Genomic DNA, 22,184 nt, shown 5'->3' on the forward strand with positions numbered 1-22,184 from the left:
TTCAGGCCTGGCATGACGGCTCAATAGCTAAATCCTTACCTTGCAGGTGCCAGGATCCCATACGGGCACTGCGAGGTGTCCCAGCTGCTCCACATCCTTTCTAGCTCCTTGTGGCCCGAGAAGGCCGTGGGGAACGGCCCAAAGCCTTGGGACGCTGCATCTGGAAGCGGCTCCTGGCTCCTGACTTCAGACCATCGCCCTCCCTGCCCCCCAGTCACACACACCGCTCTGTAAAACCCCAAGGCCCTAAGCCGCAGCGGACTGAAGGACCAGGCTGCTGCCACATCTGCATGCTGGCAGCTGGCCACCTCTGCAAATTTATTTTCTTTAGGAATAAACCAATTCTTGCTGGGGAGTGGGGAGGGAAAAAAAAAAAAAAGATAAACAGTAACAAGGGCCCGGCGGCGTGGCCTAGCGGCTAAAGTCCTCACCTTGAAAGCCCCGGGATCCCATATGGGCGCCGGTTCTAATCCCGGCAGCTCCACTTCCCATCCAGCTCCCTGCTTGTGGCCTGGGAAAGCAGTCGAGGACGGCCCAATGCCTTGGGACCCTGCACCCGTGTGGGAGACCCGGAAGAGGTTCCTCTTCTCTATATTTGACTTTCCAACAAAAATAAAATCTTTTAAAAATATCTATGTATTAAAATTCATTTTTCATTGAAAGCAGAACTGCAGCGAGAAGGACAAATTCTCCATCCACTGGTTCACAACATCCGGAGCTGAGCCTACCCCAAGCCAGGAGCCTGGAGTCTCCTCCGCGTCTCCCACGCGGGTGCAGGCTCCCAAGAGTCTAGGCCGTCCTCGACTGCCTTCCCCAGGACACAAACAGGGAGCTGGATGGGAAGTGGGGCTGCCAGGACACGAACCTGCGTCCATATGGGCTCCTGGGCGTGCAAGGCAAGGATCGAACTAGGCTACTGCGCCGGGCTCTTCCTTGTCCTCCCCCTCTTTTAAATCACGCGTGTGAAAATGTACTTAAGTGTCTCTTTATAGGAGTCAAACTGTAGAAGAAAAATAAAACACCTGTCGTTTTCAGGAGTACGTTTAGCATCGAATGCTCACATTCGTATTTAAGCTCGAGAAGGAACACAAAGGGAGGTAAGCCGGTTTGCACGAGACGGCCCCACGCGGCAGGGGGAAGCAGGAGACCGCCCAGTCGGGCGTGGGGCTCGCTTTATTGCAACCCGCGTTCCCTGGGGTCGTGTCCGGGCCCCCGCGGGACCCCCCAGCCCGAGGCCCGGCTCACGACCACTTCTTGGTGACGTTGAGCTGCTCCAGCTGCTCGGCCACGAAGCGGTGCGGGGGGAACTTGGACGTGCTGGCCGCCTTGATGGCCTCGAAGGCCGCGGCCCTGCGCGCCGCCGCGTGGCCGTGCTCCTGCTCGGCGCTCAGGTACGGCCTGCTCAGCCAGTAGTGGTTCTCGGCCTCGATCTCCAGGCGCCGGATCATGTTCTGCTTGGCGATCGCCGACACGGGCCGCGGCCGCCGGTGCTTCCCGCTCCACTGGCGGCCCGGGATGCGGTTGCGGAGGAGCCGGCCGGTGAGCAACATGGCGCCTGAGCACGAGAAGCCGAGCTGGAGGCGCAGGGCAGCCCTCCGCGAAGCCCCGAGCCCGGCCCGACACCCGCAGGGGAAGGCAGGCCCGCGCCCCGCCGCGCCCCGCGCTCCTCAGCCGCCGCCACTGACCTCCTCGCGACCGAGCGGCCCTTCCTTCGAGAAGCGCGCCCGTCCGCCCGACGTCTTCACGCGAGATTTGGCGCCGGCCAAGCGGTGGCACGGGGGCACTCGCGCGCCTGCGCGGGCCGGGACGCTTCCGGCGCCGTCGGGACGCTTCCGGCGCCCTCCGATTCAAACCGGCGGCGGGAGGCGCGGCTTGCCGGGGCGGCGTCTGCTCCGCGGCCTCGCTATGGACCCGATCCGGAGCTTCTGCGGGAAGCTGCGGGCTGTGGCCCGCACGCTGGACTGCGAGGCGGCCCGGCTGCAGCGAGCGCTGGAGGGGGAGGACAGCGGTGAGCGGGGGGCCCAGGTCGGGTGGGCGGGCCGTGGGGGTCGCTGACCCCAGGCCATCTGCATGCCGGAGGGGCACTGGGAGTAGAAACACAGGCAGTGCGGTGGAGAAAAAGAAATTTCTTTCAGATGATCACCAGGCATCTGAAAAAAAAAAGCATGAGCCGTGAGTCATCAAGGAAATGCAAATTAAATCGCAAGATAGCACCAGGGTTATTGAAACAAAAAGTAGAAAGATATCAGGTGTTCCCTAAGATATGGTGGCAGTGCGGTTTACAGCAACCACGTTGGAAAACCATACAGCGATATGCATTAAAGCTGAGTGCATACATGTGTAATTTATACTCCAGTACTTTCCCCTTAGATACCAAACCGTGACTATCTTGGCATGTTCCAGAAAGCTCAAAAAAAGAGAAAAAGTAGTCGCAAGCTACACAAACTCCAAAATCTATGCAGAATAGGTCAGATGAACTTGATGGAGTGGAGTAGTGGTTTGCAAAGGGCCTCGGATGGGCTTGATTGTAGACACAGCGGAAGGCTGCCAGGGAAAGAAGTCAATCCACAAGAAGTCAGGCCGCTCCCTGGGGCAGGGCTCAGGGCTCAGGGCACTGTTGACCTGTAGGAAAAGGGAGGGACTGACTGGGCACTGTTGACCTGTAGGGGGAGCTGGGGACTGACTGGGCACTGTTGACCTGTAGGAAGAGGGGGGGGACTGACTGGGCACTGTTGACCTGTAGGAAGAGGGGGGGACTGACTGGGCACTGTTGACCTGTAGGAAAAGGGAGGGACTGACTGGGCACTGTTGACCTGTAGGGGGAGGGAGAGACTGACTGGGCACTGTTGACCTGTAGGGGGAGCGGGGGACTGACTGGGCACTGTTGACTTGTAGGAAGAGGGGGGGACTGACTGGGCACTGTTGACCTGTAGGGGGAGCTGGGGACTGACTGGGCACTGTTGACCTGTAGGAAGGGGGGGGGGACTGACTGGGCACTGTTGACCTGTAGGAAGAGGGGGGGACTGACTGGGCACTGTTGACCTGTAGGAAGGGGGGGGACTGACTGGGCACTGTTGACCTGTAGGAAGGGGGGGAGGACTGACTGGGCACTGTTGACCTGTAGGGGGAGGGAGAGACTGACTAGGCACTGTTGACCTGTAGGGCGAGCTGGAGACTGACTGGGCACTGTTGACCTGTAGGGCGAGCTGGGGACTGACTGGGCACTGTTGACCTGTAGGAAGGGGGGGGACTGACTGGGCACTGTTGACCTGTAGGAAGAGGGGGGGACTGACTGGGCACTGTTGACCTGTAGGAAGGGGGGGGGACTGACTGGGCACTGTTGACCTGTAGGGGGAGCAGGGGACTGAGTGGGCACTGTTGACCTGTAGTGGAAGCGGGGGACTGACTGGGCACTGTTGACTTGTAGGAAGAGGGGGGGACTGACTGGGCACTGTTGACCTGTAGGAAGGGGGGGGGACTGACTGGGCACTGTTGACCTGTAGGGGGAGCTGGGGACTGACTGGGCACTGTTGACCTGTAGGAAGGGGGGGGACTGACTGGGCACTGTTGACCTGTAGGAAGAGGGGGGACTGACTGGGCACTGTTGACTTGTAGGAAGAGGGGGGGACTGACTGGGCACTGTTGACCTGTAGGAAGGGGAGGGGACTGACTGAGCACTGTTGACCTGTAGGGCGAGCTGGGGACTGACTGGGCACTGTTGACCTGTAGGAAGGGGGGGGGACTGACTGGGCACTGTTGACCTGTAGGGGGAGCTGGGGACTGACTGGGCACTGTTGACCTGTAGGAAGAGGGGGGGGACTGACTGGGCACTGTTGACCTGTAGGGGAAGCGGGGGACTGACTGGGCACTGTTGACCTGTAGGAAGAGAGGGGGGACTGACTGGGCACTGTTGACCTGTAGGGGGAGCGGGGGACTGACAGAGGCTTCTCTCAGCACCTCTGCAGGGGTCTGCACCTGACCAGGCTGTAGTTCAGCAAGTGTTTTAAAAAACACTACAAATGCTTTTCTAAAGAACTAGTAGCTACAGATGATAGATAATCTACAAGGATCCCATCCTTACTATACTGTCTTTTTTCCTTGCTATGTGTTGGACTTGTTTTCTGCTGTGCCCCTGTTCGTATTGAAGACTTTGAAGAGTACCCGATGAGAATTTTGCACGACCTCCATTCCGATGTCCAGACGCTCAAGGACGATGTCAGTATCCTTCTTAGTAAAACAAGTCTGGAAAATCAAGAGAACATTTGTTTCCTAAAGACAGTAAAAGTACTGATGAAAAAAAACTCAGCGGATATTATGAAAATACAAGAGTATTTCCAGAAGTATGGGTATGAGCCACGTGTCAAGAAGAATTCAGGTTAACCTAACTTTTATTTTTGTAGCTTTTGTTTTGGCGTTCGAGGAGGCACCATGATTGAGACAAATGGAAAGCCTGACTGATTTTCATTTCTATCTCTGCTGTTGTGGGGTTGGCATTTGCCAAACTCATTCAGCGCTCACTGTGGGCTGATCTGTGGTGTGGTTCGTGGAGTTCTGTTCTTCCCAGAGCCTTAGATGAGAACTAACACGATTGGTTGAAAGAGTTCGTTGAACTGTTCAAATAACAGCACGAGATAACTCCACCTGACTCGGGATTGGTTGTTTCTAGCCAGTTCTGCCAGAACAAACAAGCAACAACCCAACTGGGAAACGTCATTTTTCCTGTTGTGCTTCCTGTAGAATGAGAGACTCTGGCTGTAGAAGTTGATGATATTATCAATATTAGTTGTGAGACTTTCTGAATGGTGGTGGAGCACGGTTTAGACGTTGGAGTGGAGCTACCTGAGCTTGAATCTTTGTTCTGCCGCTTATTTGCCAATTACTCTACCTTTTACTATCTTTGGCAAGTTACTTAACACTCTGTGTTAGTTTCTCAGCTGGGACTAAGTTAATTAGTTTCTCTAAGGACTAAAGGAGGTGAGGTGTAGTGAGAGTCGTGCCTGGGATGCCAGCACTCATTAACCGCACGTTCAGTGTGCCTCGGGGTCTTCACTTCTACTTCAAAAATAATCTTGGACTATAACAAAATCATTAATGCTATTCCAATTGTGCTGAGAATGTTATGTGAATGGAATATTAAACAGTTTCCATGGTATCATAGAATTTGGTTGACTTGGGGATGAGCAAGCCATACACACAACATGTGTGTTCTCTCGCTTTTGTTTTCCTCGCTTTTGAAATGAGGACGCTCATGTCTCCCCGTACTGATAGCGGTCATGCTTTATGGTACCAGTCCGATCCCCGACGGCACTGTAATTTTCCACAACCCTTTCGTCATTCTTCAGAATGAACAAAACATATGTCAAAACAAAACCCAGTGAATCAGGAACTTTTATTGTTTTTCTTAAGAGACTTATTTCTTTGAAAGGCAGAGTTAGAGAGGTGGAGTGGGGATCGCTCACCTGCTTTCACTCCCTCAATGGCTGCGGTGGGGCCAGGAACAGGCCAGCTGAGTACAGAACCTAGGGGCTTCTTCCGGTCTCCCACTTGTGTGCAAGAGCTCAGAAACTGGAGCCTTCTTCCACTGGTCGTCCTGGCGCATTAGCGGGGAGCTGGAGTGCAGGGAATGCCAGCACCGCAGGCAACAGCTCTACCGACTAAGCCACAACACCGGTCCCAGTCAGAAATGTTTGTCACAACCTGAAGGCATAAAATCAAAGTATAAAATCTATAAATGGTTGGGAAATGACATGTCTTTCAAATGATGCCTATTATTTTCTCATTCACGCTTTTGATATAGGTGTTCAGACTGGTGTAGCACAACTTTGTGCAGTAGTCATTCGTTTTGATCTTAGGCATCAGAAATTAAAAATGTGAAATAATACACCTTTTGTGAAATTTGGGCTACAGTTGATTATGCATTCTAATGAATGTCAGAATAATGGTTTCAGAAAATATTAAGACCAGTCATAGCATTCTCTGTGGCGGTAAGGCAGTTGGACTTCCCTTTGTGGCTGTTGATTCTTTGCATCCTTTAGCACTTTAATTTGCTGGCGGGGCAAGGGCAGGTGCTTAGCCCACATCCCGCATCGCAGTGGCCACCTTTGATCTCTGAGTCTACCTTGAGCCTCCAGCATCCTGCCGTTGCAGGGGCTGGCGGGCAGTGCGAGGCTTGGGTGGAGCTCCTGCCCCTGGCTTTAGCCCAGCCTCCTCCCATCTGCTGCAGTGAGCCAGAGGACTGGAACGCTCTTCCAAATTTGTAAATACTGGATCAGCCATTTGTTACAGTGACTGAGAAACTGCCGGGGAAGGGGGCAGTCGGTGTTCTGTGGCGTAGTGAATAGAGCTGCTGCCTCTGACAACTGGCATCCCACTTGAGTGCTGGTTCCACTGCCTTTCTGGCTCTCCGCTAATGTGCCAGAGAAAGCAGCAGAAGGTGGCTCAAGTCCCTTGGCTCTTGAACCCAAGTGGGGGATCGTTACCTTGATTCTCTGCCCAAGCTGCTGCAAGCATCTCAGAAGCGAACCAGAGAGTGGGAGCCCTCTCTATCACTCTCTGCTTTTCAGATAAAATACATAAAAAAATCTTCAAATATAAAAGTAAGAAATGTTAAAGGCAGGTGCAGGACTTTTTGGAGGGAATTGTTTTGTTTTAATCACGGTAAGATTTCCTTGTTCCTGCCTGCCCACATGTTAACCCTTGAACTTCCCTCCTAGTGTGTGAGCAGGATGGTGTGGACTGTGCGGCAGAGCTGGCTCAGCAGCCTGAGGACCGGGGTGCCCCCACGGAGCCTCCCAGCCCCGACACCTCCATCTCCGAGAAGCCTGCACGTAGTCCACAACTTTCCGATTTTGGACTTGAGCGATACATGATCCCCCATGCCCTGCCCAAGCCTGCCGCGGCAGAGAGCCAGCACCAGGAAGAGCCCCAGGCAACTCCAGCTGCCAGGCAGTCGGCCGTGACCGTGCCCAAGACGCCGAGGTGTGCGCTGAGAATGGATGACTTCGAGTGTGTGACTCCGAAGTTAGAACATTTTGGGATCTCTGAATACACTATGTGTTTAAATGAAGATTACACAGTGGGGCTGAAAAATATAAAGAATAGTAAGAGGTAAGCAGGGTTTTCTGTTCTTTCAGTGTTGCAGAATCTTTTACATTTCTTAATGTTTGTCTAGGAGAAATGTTTCAGACAGTGTGTTTTCAAAGTTTTCAGATACCGGATATTTCGAACTTCTCTCTCATCATTTCCAGCATTGAACAAGCTCTTGGTTTGCGTAAGCAGTAAGGAAGTGTGACAAGAGCCCGAAAACAGATAGTATTTGCAGGGATTAGGTAAAAGTGTAAAACAAAAGAGGTAAAATTAACAGGAATTGGTGAAGTATTTGGCATGTTGGCTGGGAAGATGGGAGGGTATGGGATAAATCCCGGCTTTGTTTTGTTGTCTGTGTTAATGCTGAGGAAAACTGCCTAGATCTTGATCTGTGTCTCCTCTCTGTAGGTCTGCTTGCCAATAAAATAAATAATTTTTTTTTAAAGATTTGTTTATTTTATTAGAAAGTCAGATATACAGAGAGGAGGAGAGACAGAGAGGAAGATCTTCCATCCGATGATTCACTCCCCAAGTGAGCCGCAACGGCTGGTGCTGTGCTGATCCAAAGCCGGGAACCAGGAACCTCTTCCAGGTCTCCCACACGGGTGCAGGGTCCCAAGGCTTTGGGCCGTCCTCGACTGCTTTCCCAGGCCACAAGCAGGGAGCTGGATGGGAGGTAGAGCTGCCGGGATTAGAACCGGCGCCCATATGGGATCCCGGGGCGTTCAAGGCGAGGACTTTAGCCTCTAGGCCACGCTGCAGGGCCCAATAAATAATTTTTTTTAAAGGGCCTGACAGTGGCTCAATCGGCTAAGCTTACCCATTTAAGCGCCAGGATCCCATCAGGGTGCTGGTTTGTGTCCTGGTTCCTCCACTTCCCACCCAACTCTCTGCTTGAGGCCTGGGAAAGCAGTTGAGTACAGCCCAAAGCCTTGGGACTCTGCATCTGCGTGGGAGACCCAGAGGAAGCTCCTCTACAAATCAGTCAGAAAAATAGGATAGTCTCAATAGATATCAATGAGAAATCAGCTAAAATTTGAATCTATTGTTTTTAAAATTCTAAATACAAGAATTCCCTTATAATATAGCGAATGATATCAACATCTCATTCGAAGTGAAGCCATCTGTCACTTATTTAACATGTCAATATACTCTGGCCAGCGACATGAAGTAGGAAATAGAGATAAGAAATACTTCTCCTGTTGCATACTTTGTATAGTTAACATACTGGGGAAAAAGTGTTTCCCATGGTTAGGTTAGTAACTAGTGGGTAAGTTTGTAGCAGAATGGGGCTGGTGTCTGATACAGTATCCCCCTTTGGGGTGCTTGGGTCACACGTGGGAGTGTGCGGTTCAGACTGTTAGCTCTCCAGAAGCTAAGTGGGCACGAGGCGTGATGTGAGTAGCTAACAACTGTGAAAACAAGTTGTATCTATCCAAGTGGAGCAAAGTTGCTTTTGTTTTTTGACTGTTAGAAAAGTATAGTCCAATACATCGTTCATATATTGTCATTTGTAATATTTCATGAAGAGAATTAATTTTCAAACATTGAAAGCTTTTACTTAGTCATCTTTCTTCTTTTTTGAACCTCTGTGTAATTTTTTTATGATTCATTTATTTTTATTGGAAAAGCAGATTTACAGAAAGAAAGATCTTCCTTCCACTGATTCATTCACTCCCCAAGTGGCCGCAATGGCCAGAGCTGAGCAGATCCGAAATCAGGAGCCAGGAGCCTCTTCTGGATCTCCTCCATGGGTGCAGGGTCCCAAAGCTTTGGGCCGTCCTCGACTGCTTTCCCAGGCCACAAGCAGGGAGCTGGATGGGAAGCGGGGTTGCCGGGATTAGAACCAGCGCCCGTGTGGGATCCTGGGCATGCCTGGCAAGGACTTAGCCCCTGAGCCACCATGCCAGGCTCATTTTTCTTTCCGTTTTCAAAGAGTATTTATTTGAAAGGCAGAGTCAGATAAAGGGGGAGAGGAGAGGTTCAGAGATCTGTAGGTTCACTCCCCAGATGGTAAGGAACTTCCCAACATCCAGGGCCGGGCCAGGAACTTCTTCTGAGGCTCTCATGTGGGTTTAGGGGCACAAGGACTTGGGCCAACCTCCATTGCTTTCCCAGTGTACTAGGAAAGATCTGGATCCGAGGTAGAGCAGCCGTGACTCAGCTGGTGCTCAGTGGGACGCCAGCTTTGCAGGTGGCGTCCTCACCCTTATCGCCACTAGTCGTTTTATTTCCAGGGAAACTTGACAAACATGGTGGCAGAGCAGTTAATTATAGCCTTGTTTATAATAGGTTAAAAACGGGAAATAACAAAATATCCAGTGTCTCGATTACAGCATGGCATCACTGCCGGAAATCATGGTGAGGAACGTGTGTAGATGGTATTACAGATAAAATCTAAACTGCTGTTTAAAACCATGTGCACAGTGAGGAAGCAGAAAAAGTTTTTTAATAACGTACTAAAAGAAATGCATATATACGTTATATACATATTTTAAAAACCACATACATCAGTGAAAAGCAAACATCTCAGTTTAAAACATGAGCAAAAGTCGTGAATGAACAACTTACAAAGGAAGAAACACAAGCCATCACTGAGTGTAAATGACGTTTAACCTTGCCTCGGTTGAGGGACTGAAGTAAGAAATGAGATTTTAGTTTTTACTTACCAGAGGCAAGTGTTTTGTTTTCACATTTTAATGTTGTTCGTTAATGTTAAGAGAAGTAATTTCAGGAAAGTTGGATTATGTGTAGCAGTAATAAAGACGTGAGAAAAGAAACATTTTTATGAATGCTCACTGACACTGGTGACTGAATGTGTAAGAAGGCCTTATGAAATTTTTCTTAAAGAATTAGGAACTTTGCAGTAATTGATACATACATCACTATCATTGCATGTGTAAGAATTCGAAAATTTGTGAATTTTCAAGAATTATTTCAAGAGCACATAGATAAGTCGTAGAAATAGCAGGCCAATTTAGGAATAAATTAACCTTGTGGAGAAGCTTCCCCTGCACGGGGCCTGGCAACATTCTTTATTGTGAGCTGGGCAGTGAATATGCGGGAGTTAATTGTAACATTTTTTCAAAGTTTACGCATTATATACATATATATATATTCTTTTGTATATGTACTATATTTTACAAGCACTTTAAAACAAAACTTGATCCATTTATTTTTGAAAGGCAGAATTACAGAGAGAGAGAGAGATCTTGCATCCACTGGTTCTCCCCGCAAATGAGCACACTGACTAGAGCTGGGCCTGTCCGAAGCCAGGAGCTTTTTCTGTGTCCCGCGTGTGGGTACAGAGGCCCAAGCTCTGGGGCCATCTTCCATTGCTTTCCTAAGCATGTTAGGAAGAACTAGACAGGAAGTGGAGGAGCCAGGACTCAGATGGTGCCCATACAGTATGCCAGTACGTCAGACAGCGGCTTCCCCCCACTCCAGCGCAGTACTGACCTCAACATACGCACTTGTAAAAACTGCTCCTATAGGATGTGAAGGGCAGCATGATTCTTTATGTTCCAAATGAAAACTGGAAAGAAGTGCAGATCAGTTTCACTCAGTAACACTTTTCCTTTGTAATGATGTTCTAGACATCTGTCCTACTGTCTAGGACAGCCTTAAGAAATGCTTTAGTCTTGGGGCTCGGCAGCGTGGCCTAGTGGCTAAGGTCCTCGCCTTGATCCCACATGGCCGCTGGTTCTAATCCTGGCAGCTCCACTTCCTCTCTATCTCTCCTCCTCTCAGTATATCTGACTTTGTAATAAAAATAAAATAAATCTTTTTTAAAAAAATTTTAAAAAATGCTTTAGTCTCAACAAAATTACAGGTTCTTAATCTGTATCGTATACTGCTTCTACAATTCCACTTCATGATTTTGAAACTGATATTTAAAATAATGATTTGAACATCTGGCTTTCCTTAAATCGACGTTCTTGCTTTTGTTTTACTTCAAGGTCAGAATTGGAGCTAGCTCCCACTGGCTGGTTCCCTCCCTAACTGGCTGAGCTGGCTGGAGCTGAGCCCATCTCAGCCAGGAGTCAGGAGCTTCTTCCAGGTCTCCCTGTAGGTGCTCGTGCCTAAGGCTTTAGATGATTTTCCGCTGCTTTCCCACGCCATCAGCAGGGAGCTGGATGGGAAGGGGAGCAGCTGGAACTGGACTGGAACTGGTGCCCATGTGGGGTGCTCACGTCATGGGAGGCTTAGCTTGATATGCCATGGCACCAGCCCTTATATTTGTGTTCTTAATCTTCTTGCATGACTGTCAATAGAAAATTGTTCTCAGCTCTTTTGAAATATGGATATCTATAGCTATTTTAAAGATTGTTCCATGAGATTCTAGTGCTTAAAGCAGAAGTAACAGTCAGTCCAGACTTGCTGATAAAAGTTTTTTACTTACTTAATATGAATACGCCTTAACCTTGTAATTTCCTCATGAATTTCACCAGGGAGGAGACAATAGAAACAGGACGCACGGGCGGTGACCTTGCCACTCCTGAGCCCATAATCCAGCAGCCGAAGAACTGTGGTGAGTGAACAACTCAAGCCGCTTCTAAACATTGTTTGTGGATTCTCTTGGCACAAAAATGTTTCTTTTACTGTAGACATTTTTTTTTTTTTGTAAAGATTTATTTATTTTTATTAGAAAGGCAGATATATGGAGAGGAGGAGAGACAGAGAGGAAGATCTTCCATCCGCTGATTCACTCCCCAAGTGAGCGCAGCGGCCAGTGCTGTGCCGATCCGAAGCCAGGAGCCAAGAGCCTCTTCCGGGTCTCCCACACGGGTGCAGGGTCCCAAGGCTTTGGGCCGTCCTCGACTGCTTTCCCAGGCCACAAGCAGGGAGCTGGATGGGAGGTGGAGCTGCCGGGATTAGAACCAGCGCCCATATGGGATCCTGGCGCATGCAAGGCGAGGACTTTAACCGTACGCTATCGCGCCGGGCCCTACGTAGACATTCCAATGGGTTGTTATGTCTTTTTTAACTTTTGTAACATTGAGTTAAGTACCATTCCATTCAGTTTAGCATGATTTTATCCAAGAGCGGATCAAGTGTTCTGGGATGTTTTGAACTGTCTTCTTGGTTACACTCAGTTTTTATACCTTGTTTGTCTGGCGTCTCAACTTAGAACGTGAATTCATTCACCCACTTTCTGATGCAGAGGAATGATGCTTCCTTGGTTTAGCTCGAACCTAGTGGTTAGACTTGTGCATTGTTACATAAACCATGACCAGACTACGTAGCTTAATTTAATAACTCCTGCAGGAAGCTGTCAGTGTTTTAATGTTCGTTCTAGGAAGCACATAAGCATTGGCTGACATAAACGTTAATGCTGTTATGTCTGTTATATAACGGAACTTCTCATTCCTGTACATGTGCTGCTGTTGTGCCTTGCAGCCTTGGGGACCTTTGTTAGTGCCAGTGATGACCCACGTGCTGGTGGTCGGCAGCCAGCACAGTGTTTAGGCCCCCATAGGATCCCACATCCCACACCTGGGAGACCGAGTCCTGGCTCTGCTCCTGCTTTCAGGGCCCTTACACTAGGAACCCTACAAGTCAGCAGTTGACGGCTCAAGCGATTGTGTCCCCAGCGCCGACACAGGAGACGTGGAGGAGTTCCCGGCTCCAGGCTTTGCACTGGCCAAGCCCCGTTTGGTTGGGGCATTTGGGGGGAGTGAACCAGCAGGTGGAAGATCTTTCTTTCTCTCTCCTCCCCGCCTTCTCCCTTCCTCCCTCTTTATTTTCCTCTTCAAATAAATAAATGAAATGTTGGCATGTGTGAAGCACACACTGTAGTTGTTTGTTAAAGAATGAAGAATAAAATAGAGCATTGCCAAAGCTTATATTTTAAAAGCTTAAACCTCAGGGCCAGCATGATGGTTCAGCTGGCTAATCCTCAGCCGCAAGTGCTGGAATCCCAGGTGGCTCCAGTTCAAGTCCCAGCTTCCCTTCCAGCTCCCTCACTATGTTCTGGATAAGCAGCAGAGGCTTTGGGCCGTCCTCGACTGCCCTGCCAGGCCACAGGGAGCTGGAAGGAAGTGGAGCAGCTGGGAGATGAACCGGGGCCCATATGGGATTCCAGTGCGTGCAAGGTGAAGACTCTAGCCACTAGGCTACCACGCCAGGCTCAATAAAATCTTTTTTTTTTTTTTAAGTTTAAATCTGTACTCCAGTTTATACTATCTGTTGTGTTTCTTTTCTAGATGCTGGTTATGCAGATTCCCCCGTAGTGCCTACGTTCTGCACTCCTGGTTTGAAAATTCCTATGAGGAACAGCACAACTTTGGTAACTTCTAGATATCAAACATTTCTGTTCAACACATTTATACTGACGTAGCTGTTAGGAGCAGATTTGTAATTTAGCAGCAAAAACTGAGAATCTTAACTATTTTTTCATACCATTGGCCATGCTTCAGAATTTGTTCCAAGGAAAATTGGAACAAAGATTTACAACAAGGAATTTAGAGTAAGAAATAGCTTTAATTATAAGTGCAAATCATGAGACAATATTAATACCAAATCATAGAGGAAAAGCAAAGTACAGTGAGGTATATTCCTAAGATCTGGTGTCATTCCTAAGATAGTTTTTGAAGAACAGAACATAGAATGTTTTCAAGAAATAATCACATGGGTTATGTGCATGCACGTGTATCCATATATAGCATACACAGATCTCTTTTATTTATGGAAAAAGAATGGCTAGAGATAAGCCAAAATAGAGTTCTTTCTGGGTGATAAATTCACGCTGATTTTATGTTTTTGTTTTCCAAATTTTTCCAGTGAACAAATTTAATGTATCATTCAGTTATCAAAAGTCAGTGTGAATGCTTAACACAACTGTAATAGACAAGCAGTATGGTATTGAGGCATCCAGTACAACTTTCTATAGTGATGACAGTGCTGTGTAATCTACACTGTTCTAATGTGGTAGCCTCTAATCACACGTACTTAAGTGTTTAAATGCAATCGTTGAGGCCTCAGTATGACAGCGTAGTAGCTAAAGTTCTTGCTTTGCATGTGCTGGGATCCCATATGGGTGCCAGTTCGTATCCCAGCTGCTCCACTTCCAATCTGCTTCCCTACTTATTGCCTGAAACAGCAGTCGAGGATGGCCCAAAACCTTGGGAATCTGCACCCGTGTGGTAGAGCTGGAAGAAGCTCCTGGCTCCTGGCTTTGGATTGGTGTAGCTCCAGCCATTGCAGCCACTTGAGGAGTGAATCAGCAGAAGGAGGATCTTTGTCTCTTCTCTGTGAATCTGACTTTCTAATAAAAATAAGTCTTTAAAAAAAATGCAGTCAGTACATCTGAAGAAAGAACCAGCTTTTAAGAAAAAAAAAAAGGGCCCAGCAGCGTGGCCTAGCGGCTAAAGTCCTCACCTTGAACGCCCCGGGATCCCATATGAGCGCCAGTTCTAATCCCAGCAGCTCCACTTCCCATCCAGCTTCCTGCTTGTGGCCTGGGAAAGCAGTTGAGGACGGCCCAAAGCTTTGGGACCCTGCACCCGTGTGGGAGACCTGGAAGAGGTTCCTGGTTCCCGGCTTTGGATCGGCACAGCACCAGCCGTTGCAGTCACTTGGGGAGTGAATCATCGGACGGAAGATCTTCCTCTCTGTCTCTCGTTTGCTCAGCCAGGCCAGGATGCTAGTAGTCTGGCCCCAGTTCAGTGTCGTCTGAAACAAGCTGGGAGGTCTCTCCAGACTTGGCGTTTTTAGTCAAAAAGTCCACTTAGTCCTCACATTAAGTTCTAACTTAATTAGCCTTTTCTACTAATGAAGATCGTATTCCTAGTAACGAAGGTGGCGTTCATTCCTCAATAAGCTATTTCTTTTTTTTTTTAAAAAAAATGATTTCTTATTTTTTTGTGTGAAGGCAAGGTGAGAGAGATTGATCAGTGTTTGTTCTGTGGGTTCACTCTCCAACAGCCAGCGCTGGGCCAGGGAGAAATCAGGAATAACACGCCGTCTCGGTCTCCTTTGTGGATGACAGACATCAAAGTCCTTGAGCCTTGGCTGTCACACAGGCACGTTGGCAGGAGGCCGGATCAGGAGCAGGAGCTCGGATGTGGCACACAGGCACCCCAGGTGACAGCTGTGCCTCTCACACTGCCAGAGGTCGTTCACGGAGGGTGTCCTTTGGGGGCCCACGTGGACTCTAACAGAACCAAAAATGAATAAAGTTTGATTTACCTCATTGTTTTGCGTTACCATAATTTAACAACTTTTTTTTTAATCCTCATAGATGTCTACAAATCATCCAACATCAAAAGCAAACAGCTCGTCACATGAAGTGCAGGTCACAGATTGTGGTCCCTTAGTGTTAAAATCAGACGAGTGCTTTGAGAACTTCTCTGATCCCTCACCCGCTACGATTTCTTCCTACGAGAACTTTCTCAGATCACCGACACCTCCTGAAGTCACCACAATCCCAGAAGACATGTTCCAGGTGAGTTGTCTAAGATATTTTTTCTGATTTTTTTTTCTTAAAGATTTATTTTTATTGCAAAGTCAGATGTACAGAGAAAGGAGGAGAGACAGAGAGGAAGATCGGCTGTCCGATGATTGACTCCCCAAGTGACCACAATGTCCAGTGCTAAGCTGATCCTAAGCCAGGAGCCAGGAACTTCCTCCAGGTCTCCCATGTGGGTGCAGGGTCCCACAAGCAGGGAGCTGGATAGGAAGTGGGGCCGCAGGTATTAGAACAAGCGCCCATGTGGGATCCCTGCACATTCAAGGCAAGGACTTTAGCCTCTAGGCTATCATACCAGGCCCTCTGATATTCTTTTAAAAATTACATCCATATATATTATAGACCTAAGTGTGTAGCCCGATCATCCATCATATGCTAATTGTAGTGTTGAGACGATGTAGATCCCTGGCTGTTTAGTCCCTTCTGACCTTGCTGTGGTGCTGCTGACTTAAATTTTGAGTTATAATACTTTAGGGTGTTAGAGTTTGGGCCAAAGTTTTTGGATGTTAGGGTGCGAGCTAGTCAACCCCCAGAGAACGAGAAAGAGTCTCGCTGGTAATGCAGACAGCAAACAGAGTTTATTGTGCCAGCATGCTGCGGTCAGACCGCACTTGGGGCACGTAGGCCAGCCAAGCCGGGCGGTCGGACCCCGAACAGCCCAAGACAGTAGCTTATATAGGCCCTTTGGGGCTGGGAAATACATCAAAAGTAAGAACCTTAGACATGTTCGTTATTTTAGGGCCTTCAGGCACAGGGAGCCTGTTCCGTTCCCATACCCACTATCTTCATGGCTCAGCCCATTCTCACACCCTTATCTTCCTCCTGTTTTTGAGACCGGAGATGAACTGTGCCCTTGCCTTCACAGAGTTGCAAGGCAGCAAAGGACGGATTTATCGCTAAAGCAGAATCCTCCCAAAGTCCAGGCACCTCCTGGCCTAGCAAAGTAGCAGTTGTTCAGTACAAAGGAATCTCACACTGCCCAACAATAACATTTTACCCACACTCTAACAAGGGGTATAACATTTGCTCTGAGCTTCGTGTTCTGAAATGTGTTGTGACAGTACTTTCTGGTAGTTGTTCCGCTGCGGTTGCCGTGTAAATCACCTTTCCATTTGGAATGCTGCTGAAGCCTCATTCTTGCTCATTAAAAATATATCCTTGTTGAACTTCTTGGAACTCGGTTTTAGAAGTACTTCTTTGTGGATGTTAGAGTATCTTAATATGCTCTGATTTGTGAAAACTGCCAACTGTTAAATAACCCATGTTATTTGACATGTGTATTTGAGAAGTTAAGGTTTTCACAGTTATTGCTTAGGCAAATGAATTTTTTTTTTTTTTTTTGAAGACTTACAGAGAGGAGGAGAGATAGGGAGGAAGATCTGTCTGTTGATTCACTCCCCAAGTGACTGCAATGGCTGAAGCTGAGGCAGTCCGAAGCCAGGAGCCTCCTCTGGGCCACCCATGCAGGGTCCCAAGGCTTTGGGCCGTCCTCGACTGCTTTCCCAGGCCACAAGCAGAGAGCTGGATGGGAAGCAGGGCTGCTTATATAGGATCCTGCGTATATGGGATCCTGGTGTGTTCAAGGCGAGGACTTAACCACTAGGGGCCCCAAATGAAATTCTTAACAACTGCTCTAGGAATCTTCCTGGCTGTGAGAGTTATGAGAAAGATAAATCACTTGGGAATGTACCTAACTGCCATTAGAATGTACCCTAAGATGCCATGTTTCTACATTTCTGGGAGATAAGAATTTGGTTGATGAAGGAATATTTTGTGTTGATAGGAGTCCTTGTTTATATCTCCACATGGTTGCTTTCCCTTGTATGTTTTCCCTAAATATTTGTAGAAGTGTTCTTGCTCTTAATATTGTATTGCTTCCGGTTTCCACTATCCTCACGGTGCATTTTATTGATTCATTCATTCATTTCTTTGGGAGCCGATGTCAGAAGCAGAGATGAATCCTGCACCTGCTGGCTCACTCCCCAGATGGCTGCAGTAGCCAGCAGGTGCAAGCCAGGAGCTGGAGGGGCCAGGTGTGCAGGGGCCCACGCAAGTGGGCCACCCTCCACAGCTTTTCCCTGGCCTTAGCAGGGAGCTGGATCAGAAGAAGTAGCCTGAACATCCGCGTTGTCCATTTGCTGCCAGAGCTGCAAGTGGGGGCTTCACAGGCTATGCTACAACATGAACACTCAGAGTACATCCTAGAAGGCTTCATGAATCTCACCCTCACATTCAAGTTAAATTGACATTACCGGGCCCGGCGGTGTGGCCTAGCGGCCAAAGTCCTCACCTTGAACGCGCATCAGGATCCCATATGGGCACCGGTTCTAATCCCGGCAGCTCCACTTCCCATCCAGCTCCCTGCTTGTGGCCTGGGAAAGCAGTGGAGGACGGCCCAATGCATTGGGACCCTGCACCCGCATGGGAGACCTGGAAGAGGTTCCTAGTTCCTGGCTTCGGATCAACGCAGTACCAGCCGTTGTGCTCACTTGGGGAGTGAATCAGTGGACAGAAGATCTTCCTCTCTGTCTCTCCTTTCTGTATATCTGACTTTGTAATAAAAATAAATCTTTTAAAATAAATAAATAAATAAATTGACGTTATCTCCTGTTATGTAGGGCTAAAAATAATTCTTCAGTTTTAAATAATCTTAAATCTTAAAAATTTCCAATGTTTTTCTCAAACATTTTGTAACATCTTTTACATTTACATTTATCATATAACTTAATTTTCTTTTGGTTGTAGATTTTAACAAAATACAATTCAAAGCTGGCTACCCCCATAGCTATTAAACCAATGCCAGGCAAGAAAGAGTTCCTCAGATATGAAGGACGCAACTTCCGGGATGTTGGCAACAAAGAAAACTGGTGAAAGTGAGTATGTTACCTTGTTGGTTTTGTTCTTTTGTGTTTTGGCTTTTTGTATGTGTGTTTTATTATGTTTTTGATGTTGTTTACATAGTTGAGAAGGAAGTTTGCCCATGTGGACCACTGATTAGGTGGAAAACGTCGAGGAATGGGGGAAAGTGGATGAGACCATTCTTCCCAAATTTCTTTTTCTTCCTGTAGGTAGGGAAATTGGGGAGAGCAGGGGAGCAGCCGCACCCAGCATGTTAACAGCCTCGGTAGCCAGGGATGTGGGATGACCATTCGATGTCATCCTAGGGTCCCTGATGTGGCGCGTGTCCGCAGGGTACTGCTTAAGTGCTTGTGATAGTTCTGACATGCTGTTGATTTTGCTACTCCAAGGTCCATTGGCCACCTTAGAATCTCCACTTGCCTGAATGCTTCTGTCAAAGCTTGGCCAGGACAGTTGTCCATTTTGTTGTGCCCTGCATGCTCTGACATGGCCATCCTCTGCAGGCCCAATGAGCTGTCATGTCCCCCGTGTGCCTCTGGGCATGCCGTCCACTGCACAGGCCTCAGCAACTGAGGAGGCCCAGTCCCCATACATGCAAGCCGGATTACAAAGCCTGCGATTCTCCCCAGATTTGGAGTTTTAAGCCTTGTAGTCCAGTTGGGGGTGTCCCCCAAAAACCCTGTTTGAATTGACCTCAGACCTGACTCCTGCATGGTCCAGCCTGTGCAGGGTCTGGCTGGGTTTGTCACCAACATCATCCTAAACACACATTGGTGGTTGCAGTTGCTGGGTCATTTCCATCTGTAGCCCCATCTCTTCTGCAAATTACTGGATGCCGTGGCCCCGCACAGCCCTGCCCACCACACACGTGGCCCTCATGCACACTAGTGGAAACTGCAGCCTAGTCGGAGCAACCCCCAGTAACTCACCAGGCCTGCCCCAGCCCTGGCTTCTGCGCATGCCAGTATGTACAGATCAGTTCAGTCCATCCTATATCCCATCTGACTCGTATACACTCATGGTTGCAGCAGCCTAATTCATCCCAGCCAGCCCCACTATCCATCCCACATGTATGCCAGTGGTTGCTACCACCTTGTCCGGTCAGGCCCAACTCCAGCCCTGATTTTCATGCTCATTGCTGGGAGCTGCTGCCCATCAGAGGGGTGCCCACAGTTTCCTTACAAGGGCCACTTCCAGCCTTGGATCTTGCAATTTCCAGGTGACGTTGTGGCCTAGTCTGACAGGACTTGCCCCCAGGCCTGGCACTTGCCAGCTGATGCTGCGGAAAAGGCTCACCAGCATGCACTTACTGTGACCCATGCATGCGCCAGTGGGTGCAGTGGCCTAGCCCAGCCTGGCTCTTCTCCCAACGTAGTTCACATGCAGGTCGATGGGTGTTAGAGCCTGGTCCAGCCTGGTCTGCCCCCCGTCCCAGTAGCCCAGCAGGTGAGCTGTCCTCCCCCTACCAGGCTTGCTACTGGCCCAGGGTCTTATATGTGCCAGTTGGTGCTGCAGCCCAGTCTGGAATGGCCTGCCTTCTCTCAGCATTTGCAAGGGGTTCTGTAGCCTGGCCCAGCCGGCCCCAGTTCCAGCTCGTGCTGGCAGGTGCTGCATCCTAGCCCAGCATGGCCAGCTCCCAGTCTCAGTCATGTGAACCGGCTAGTCATTCAGCCCTACCCTGGCTGTCACACCTGCCAGTGGGTACTGTGAACTGGTCTGGTCTGGGTTGCTTCCAGCCTTAGCTCTCACACTCAGCACTGGGGACTGCATCCTGACAGAGAAGTTCCCCAAGCTCCTCTATCAGGCCACCTTCCATTCACAGATCTCACATGTGCTAGGTTCTTGACCAGGCTGACTTAGCTCACCTTCCATACTGGCATTCGCTGTTAGGTACAGCGGCCTTGCCTGAGCAGCCCATTCCGGCTCTTACAGTTGGGTGCTACAGCCCAGCCCTTCCTGGCACACCCCTAGACCCAGCTCTCATGCTTACCAGCTTCAGTGGGTGCCATAACCTCGCCCTTCCTGACCCACTCTGGCTCTCACAAACATCAATGGAAACTTGGGGAGTTCCCCAAGTTACCCCACCAGGCCTGCTTCCAAGACCTAGATCTCACATGTCAGCGGATGCTAGGTCCCTGCCCAGCCTAGTCCACATCCCCCGCACCCCGACTCTGCCTTTATGAGTGCTGGTGGACGCTATATCCCAGCCTGCACCCAGATCCAATTCTTGAGTGCACCTACAGGTACTGCAGCCTGGGCCAACCCTGCCTGCTTGCAACCCCAGTTCCCATGAATGTCGGTGAGTTTGTAGTCACTCCTAGCTTGTCCTTGCACCACCCCCAACTCTTGCACAAGCCAGCAGGTATTGTAGCCCTATAGGGATGAGCCCACAAATCCCCCACAGATCCCCCCCAGACCTGGTCCTCTTGCGTGCTGGTTAGCGTCATGACCCAGCCTGACATGTCCCACCCCCCGTCCTAACAATCACTGGCGGGTATTGTGGCCCAGTCAAGCCAGGCAGGCCCCCGGCCCTGGCTTCCATGTGCTCCAGTGGGCTGTGATGGATGCCAGCCTTCCCAGCCCAGGTCTCCCATGTGGGCAGGTGTCCTGGTCTGACCCAGATTTGTCCTCTGGCTTCCCCCTGCTCCAAACACCTGGTCTCAGCCCCCTCGTTTGCAGTGTCTTGGTCTGTGGAAGTCTCCCAAAGTGATTCCTCACCTGTAATGTGCTTCCTCAGTGGTCTCGCTGATACACATGCCCAAACCACCCTACAGGACAGTACACAGCCACCACATCCGTAGCTCCGGCACTGCCCCAGGCCTATTCTTCCCTCAGTGTGGCAGGCGGGGCTCCACCACCTGGCCAGGGTCTGGGAATACGTTACCTTCTAAAGAGAGTGCACATGTCATTTGAGGAGCGTAATTACAAATTAACATTTGAGGGCCCAGTGGCTAAATCCTCAGCCTGCAAGTACTGGATCCCATAAGGGTACCGGTTAGTGTCTTGGCTGCTCCACCTCCCATCCAGCTCCCTGCTTATAGCTTGGGAGAGCAGTAAGTAAAGGATGGTCCAAAGCCTTGGGACCCAGCACTCATGCAGGATACTTGGAAGAAGCTCCTGGCTCCTGGCTTCGGATTGGCTCAGCTCCAGTCATTGTGTGGCCATTTGGGAAGTGAACCTGCAGATAGAAGATCTTTCTCTCCTCACCGTAAATCTGCTCTGCCTTTCAAATTTAAAGAAATAAATAAACATTTGAGTGGTAGGGAAAATTTCAACTAATTTTTTTTTGTATTTGCAGAAATTCTAATGGATCCATCTGTCATAAAAACCGAACAGAATGGAATGAAGACATAACTGGATTCACTTCTACATTTTAAGAACTGACCCATTATAATGAGCAACATAGACACTGCTGTCATATGCTTTGTAATGAAGTTGGGATTTGGTTCAGCCTCGGTCTTCCTGACTTGGAGTTTTCCATCACTGCTACTAAACTGCCCTGCTGCATCTAACAGAATGGTTTAGTAGTAATAGGAAGTAGGGCAAACACTTTTTAAAATCGGAATGCTACTGTTTGATCTCCCAGTAAGGCCACGCAGATCTGTTTGTGGCCATGTGCTCTTTGCTGCCCGCTAGCTCTGCCCTCATCTCCTCTTAAGACTGCCACAGTCTTTACCTTTTATTCATTGGTGCTCTTTGAAGATTATCTTGCTGTATGCAAATACCAGAAACACATCTTTAATACAGGAACAGAGGGTGACTTGCAGAT

The 22,184-nt window shown here is 49.0% G+C and overlaps 2 protein-coding genes across 2 annotated transcripts; one reads left to right on the top strand and one right to left on the bottom strand.

Moving 5' to 3' along the window:
* Window positions 1-1,106: 1,106 nt before the first annotated feature.
* Window positions 1,107-1,812, bottom strand: MRPL57 (mitochondrial ribosomal protein L57). The gene is made up of 2 exons (XM_004577587.2): window positions 1,686-1,812; window positions 1,107-1,555 (listed from the first exon to the last, which is right to left on the bottom strand). Exon 2 carries the CDS (start codon window positions 1,548-1,550, stop codon window positions 1,242-1,244), a length of 309 nt encoding a protein of 102 aa, XP_004577644.2. The 5' UTR covers window positions 1,551-1,555; window positions 1,686-1,812; the 3' UTR covers window positions 1,107-1,241.
* On the top strand, window positions 1,813-22,075 carry SKA3 (spindle and kinetochore associated complex subunit 3). Its single transcript, XM_058670983.1, has 8 exons — window positions 1,813-2,008; window positions 4,148-4,375; window positions 6,714-7,107; window positions 11,538-11,617; window positions 13,293-13,375; window positions 15,329-15,532; window positions 18,302-18,429; window positions 21,714-22,075. Exons 1-7 carry the CDS (start codon window positions 1,906-1,908, stop codon window positions 18,425-18,427), a joined length of 1,218 nt encoding a protein of 405 aa, XP_058526966.1. The 5' UTR covers window positions 1,813-1,905; the 3' UTR covers window positions 18,428-18,429; window positions 21,714-22,075.
* Window positions 22,076-22,184: the final 109 nt, after the last annotated feature.

Source organism: Ochotona princeps, chromosome 12 (assembly GCF_030435755.1).
Source record: "Ochotona princeps isolate mOchPri1 chromosome 12, mOchPri1.hap1, whole genome shotgun sequence".
NCBI lineage: Eukaryota > Metazoa > Chordata > Mammalia > Lagomorpha > Ochotonidae > Ochotona > Ochotona princeps.

What these genes read in the sequence shown, in the direction of transcription:
- SKA3 (XM_058670983.1), top strand. Translation starts at nt 1,906, where the DNA reads ATGGACCCGATCCGGAGCTTCTGCGGGAAGCTGCGGGCTGTGGCCCGC. An exon ending in CCAGCAGCCGAAGAACTGTG is followed by an intron (nt 11,618 to 13,292) that starts GTGAGTGAACAA and finishes TTTCTTTTCTAG; the next exon opens with ATGCTGGTTATGCAGATTCC. An exon ending in TCCCAGAAGACATGTTCCAG is followed by an intron (nt 15,533 to 18,301) that starts GTGAGTTGTCTA and finishes TTTTGGTTGTAG; the next exon opens with ATTTTAACAAAATACAATTC.
- MRPL57 (XM_004577587.2), bottom strand. Translation starts at nt 1,550, where the DNA reads ATGTTGCTCACCGGCCGGCTCCTCCGCAACCGCATCCCGGGCCGCCAG.